Source organism: Chlorocebus sabaeus, chromosome 23 (genome assembly GCF_047675955.1).
Source record: "Chlorocebus sabaeus isolate Y175 chromosome 23, mChlSab1.0.hap1, whole genome shotgun sequence".
NCBI classification, from domain to species: domain Eukaryota; kingdom Metazoa; phylum Chordata; class Mammalia; order Primates; family Cercopithecidae; genus Chlorocebus; species Chlorocebus sabaeus.
Window position 1 is genome coordinate 49,390,662 of NC_132926.1, and position 4,931 is coordinate 49,395,592.

The 4,931-nt window shown below is 55.2% G+C and overlaps 1 protein-coding gene across 1 annotated transcript; it reads right to left on the reverse strand.

Moving 5' to 3' along the window:
- Positions 1 to 865: 865 nt before the first annotated feature.
- On the reverse strand, positions 866 to 4,348 carry IL13 (interleukin 13). Its single transcript, XM_008014375.3, has 4 exons — positions 4,161 to 4,348; positions 3,045 to 3,098; positions 2,692 to 2,796; positions 866 to 2,345 (listed from the first exon to the last, which is right to left on the reverse strand). The coding sequence occupies exons 1-4, from the start codon at positions 4,332 to 4,334 to the stop codon at positions 2,238 to 2,240; spliced, it is 441 nt and encodes a 146-aa protein (XP_008012566.3). The 5' UTR covers positions 4,335 to 4,348; the 3' UTR covers positions 866 to 2,237.
- Positions 4,349 to 4,931: the final 583 nt, after the last annotated feature.

The window sequence follows — 4,931 nt, forward strand, 5'->3', positions numbered from 1 at the left end:
CTCAACCTGGAGTGCATGTGGTGTCTTGGTTGTCACTAGCCCAGGTGTCTGCTGTGGTGGTCCCCTGCAGGTATTCCCTCAGCAAATGTGACAGGACTTAATAGGCTTGGCACCAGAGAGCTGGTCCTGTCCCCTGCCCGGGACAGCCTGCTGGAGACCCAGCTCTTGCACCACCACCCTCTTCACCCCCACAGTCTTCTCTCCTCTGGGCCAAGTGTCCCCTGCCCCTGCACTGTCGGGTTTGCCTTCTTCCCTTGGCTCTCCCTGGGGAAAGTGAGTGGTTCTGGAGTAGCTGACTGCCATCATCAGCCCCCTGGTCAACTCCCTGCCATGTCCTCTGCTGTTGCGTGAATGACACGGCCGTGAGCAGCAGAGGGCAGCTGCCTTCAGGGACTTCTGAGCATCACTGTGGTGTCCCCGTGGGGCTCTGGGCTCCCCAGGGAGGGCGCCTGCCTGCCACTACAAGTTTGAGACTAGTCCTTGATGACTATCACCCACTGCAAAGGCATCCCATCCTGGAGTCACCCTCTGCCCTGGGCACCTCCCAGAGAGTCACAATGAAAAACGTTGCTGACGGGCATGGCCTGGAGCTGTGGCTTGGTAAGGCCTGCTGGTCTCTGCACTCCAGCTGCTGGCCAGGGCCAAGGGAGAAGCAACAAGAGCTGCTGAGGAGTGGCCTAGCCAGAGCCCTGTTCACAGAGGCAGTGCGTGTGTGCACCCTAATGGTGAGAGCTGTCCAGAAAGGCAATGGGCTGCCTCTCAAAAATAGTAGGGAACTCCCTGTCAGTGAGATGGCCCAAACAGGTTGATGACAATCTTACAGAGGGAAAAACTCCATTCAGGACAGGTGACATTTGGACAGAAATAGGCAGGGTGGTTAAGTGTGTGGGCTTTGGAGTTAAAGTGAGTTTTGGGCCCCAATCCCAGCTTTGCTTCTTTACCTCAGATGAGCTCTGAGGCCCCAGGACCCCAGTGAGGAAGTAGCTATGTGACCTTAGGCAAACCACCCACGCTCTCTGAGCCTCACAGTTCTCATTGGCCTCCTGGGTTGTGAGGGAGACATGAATGTGTGGGTGGTGCCAGACACAGCTGGCCAGTCCTCAGATGTGATCGTGAGACTTCCTGGGTCTCCGTCTGCTCCTCATGCCCTCCTTGAACCCTGACAGCCTGGCCCAAGTCTCTCCGTCCTCGCTGGCATGGCAGACAGAAGGTGGGGCTTCCTTCAGGCCATGTCCCCACCCGCGGGAGCTAGCTTGCTTTTAGCCAGGTCACTGTACCCCATCCTTACTGTAATCCATCCCAGTCCCCTCCTCCAACCCGCCAGCCTCCCAAAGAGCTCCTCAGAGTCTTCAGATCACACACCAGTGTCCCCAAAGGCCAAAATGAAAGACAAATACAATCAGGTCTATTTGTCACCAACTTTATTTCTGGCTTCATTTTGACAGTCAATGAAACAACTTGTTCAATGTCCCCTCCCCAGTGTTCAAGGTACCCTTCTATATATTATTAACTCTTTGCTAACATATTTAATATTTAAATACAAGGAAAAACAATAAATTACTCGTTGGCTGAGAGCTGGCTGCTGGCTGGCAGACAGGAGCAGCTGTTCTGCTCCTCTCCTGACCCTGCCTCGGATGAGGCTTCGAGGCCCCAGGACCCCAGTGAGGTAGCAGAATTCTGTACACAGTACTTATTACCAGGGACTCCTGGTGTCCACTGCTTTAGTGCTGGGGCCCTGAGTCTCTGAACCCTTGGCTCCAAGTGCCAGCAGCCACAGTCTTCCCCAGTCCCCAACGCTGACAAACACACTCATTTAAATAACACACAATAATAAATAAGGCCAAGAAGAAATGTGCCTGAGCTGCTCTCTGCCTCAGTTGCCTGTGTGTAAAGTGGGTACCTCTCCCACCACATGTCTGGCAAGGGGGGCACCCACTGTAATGCTACAGTGTGCTCTAGGGCAGGGGAGGGGTGTAGGGACACGTCATCCCCGGATCCACCCAGCTCAGGGCCCTGGACAGAGGAGGCCCACCAGGCTGAGCCCTGGGCAAGGGGAAGGCTGGGGTCGGCTAGGCTGAAGACAGGCAGCACAGGCTGAGGTCTAAGCTAAGGAATTTTACCCCCTCCCTAACCCTCTTCCCCACCTCCCCAAGACGCTTTTGACAACAGAAAGAAAAATGAATCTGCAACTTCAATAGTCAGGTCCTGTCTCTGCAAATAATGATGCTTTCGATGTTTCAGTTGAACTGTCCCTCGCGAAAAAGTTTCTTTAAATGTAAGAGCAGGTCCTTTACGAACTGGGCCACCTCGATTTTGGTGTCTCGGACACGCAAGCTGGAAAACTGCTGCAGGACAAAGAGGGCAGCGCGTGAGTGGGACGCCAGAGGGCAGAACGGCCCGCACAAACCAGGGGCTTTCCAGGGACTGTCTCATTCAGTCCTCACGGAAGTCCCCATGAGGTGAGTACTGTTAGTACCTCTACTGTACAGATGTGGACATTGAGGCCCAGGTAGGAGTCAGGAGCCCTTGAGCCCAGGTCCTGTAAATCCCGAAGGCCATGTCCCTGCTGCCACAGTGGCCCCATCCCTGGGTGGACACACACCTTGGGTATTCAGCCAGCTTCCCTTCAGTGAGCCCAGGGTTGGCAGGAGGGGGTGCAGGGTGGGGGTGAGAGGTTGGGGGGCACCTTACCCCAGCGGAGACCTTGTGCGGGCAGAATCCGTTCAGCATCCTCTGGGTCTTCTCGATGGCACTGCAGCCTGACACATTGATCAGGGATTCCAGGGCTGCACAGTACTGTGGAGAGGGGACACTGAGGGGTCAGGCCCTGCTGGGGTGGCTGCCTTTTGTGAGTCTGCAGGAAGATGGGGCTGAGATGCCTGGTGCAGATGAGTCTGGGTGGTGGGAAGGGCCCAGATTATTGGGGGAGGGAGGAGAGCGCTTGAAGCTTGCTTGGAACCCCAGCCATGGAAGGGAGTCTCAGAGAAGACAGGCCCAAGGCCTGGAGCCTCTGCCCCATCCTCCCCGCACCTGAAGGTCCTTACCACGCCAGCTGTCAGGTTGATGCTCCACACCATGCTGCCATTGCAGAGCGGGGCCTGCGGGAGCAAAGTGACAGTGAGCAGAGTGGTGGCAGGGGTTGTGGGCCTGCCCTGCCAGCCCAGGCCAGGTCTGCACCAGCACAGGCCCCACACGCATCCCTCGTGTGGCGCAGAGGCAGGCCTGGCAGCCCCTCAGCGTTCCTGAGCTTCGTTTTCTGCTTTGAACAGCGAGCGTGGGGGTGAGGACCCATGTATAGGGTCTTGGAACTGAGAGAAAAAAATTGAGTGACACCACTAGTAAGGGACAAGCTGCATGCGAGGCTTGCCATAGTCAGGGCAAGAGGACAGGGGCCTGTGGAAAGGGCCAGGGTGGGGATGAGTGAAGTAGTGGTGGCCTGGGCCACTGTTGACCAAGACAAATCGGATGGGAGGCAGTGGGGGTCTGGTGTATTAAATGCCCTGCCTTCTGATTGTGAGGGAACATTGCAGTTAGGAGCATGGGCACTCTGGTGTTGGCCAGGCCTGGCTTGAATCCAGGCTCTGTCACTTAACCTCACTGAACCTTAGCAGAATGGGTTTATTGTACCTGCCTCTTGAGGTGGCTGGCAGTGATGAAATGACACATAAAGCACGTGTACCAGGCCTGGTGTAAGCAGCGCTCAAGACATGTGAGCTGTTACTAGTGAGGCAAGGAGTGGACTCTACTCACAAATCCTCCTGTAAGGGCAGGCCTATTATGGTGCTGGGGAGAATGGCTGCATTATTATGGTCAAAATCCAGCTGGCAAATGCCACATGGTTCTGGGAGGGTGCTGGCCCTTCTCTGCTGTTCTGTGTTCAGGAATGGCTGAGTAGGAGCTGGCAGTGGCGGACAAGGCCAGGCCAGGAGAGCAGGTAGTCCCTGGGGACTCTGCCAGACCCCTTCATAGGTCCATCCACACTGCTGAGCCCCCCAGCCCAGCTCCTCTCTCTCTCATGGCTGGGCCAGGCCTTGGTCCATGGGGATTCTTCCTGACCCATAGGCATCTTAGGATCCAAGCCCAGCCTGCTCATTACCTCATCCTGGGAATCACCCGCCCTGGAGCCCTCATAGCTAGGACCCTGGCTAGCCGACACTCACCTTCTGGTTCTGGGTGATGTTGACCAGCTCCTCAATGAGCTCCTTGAGGGCTGTGGAGGGAGGCACAGGGCTTGGGGAGGCAAAGCCGCTGAGGCAAGTGAGAGCAATGACCATGGTCAACAAGAGCGCCATGAGGCCCAGTGCCAACAGGAGAGGATTGAGGAGCGGACGCATAGGCTGGGTGGCTTGTAGCCTTGGCGTCTTGTGGCAGCTTTTATAGGCCCAAGTGGTGACGCCTGACACCATGGTCTCTGCTTTTTCAGGCACTATCTAGAAACCACATCTTTACTCATCTTGATTTTACTTTGTGGAAAATCCAGTGTCGCATAAAGGAAAGAGTCTGATTTCTCGTGGACTTATTGAGAAGGGTCCAGGGCAGAGTTTCCAAGATCTGGGTGGGTTTAATTCCAGCAGCAGGCAAGGGGCCCTGAGAGCAGCATGGCATCTGCAATGCTACCCTGAGTTCCAGCAGTTCTACCTGTGACAACCCTGAGTACCTGGACAGCTGACCCAACTCTGAGCTCCTGTCCTCAGACCCTTTTGGGTCACCGGAAGTGCTGGGCAGATAGTGCACTGTGGCTGTGGCCACAGTCTACCAGCTATGGGAATTCGGGGAGTTTTATTTTTTTAATAAACCAGTCTCTTAAATTACTTAAGTAATACTTGCTTGGATACAAAATTCAAACAGGCAATAGAAGAGTAAAGTTCACTTCTTTTGGCTTGCCTAATTCCTCCTTGGCCCCACTGTGGGAGGGATTATCAAAGGTCAGA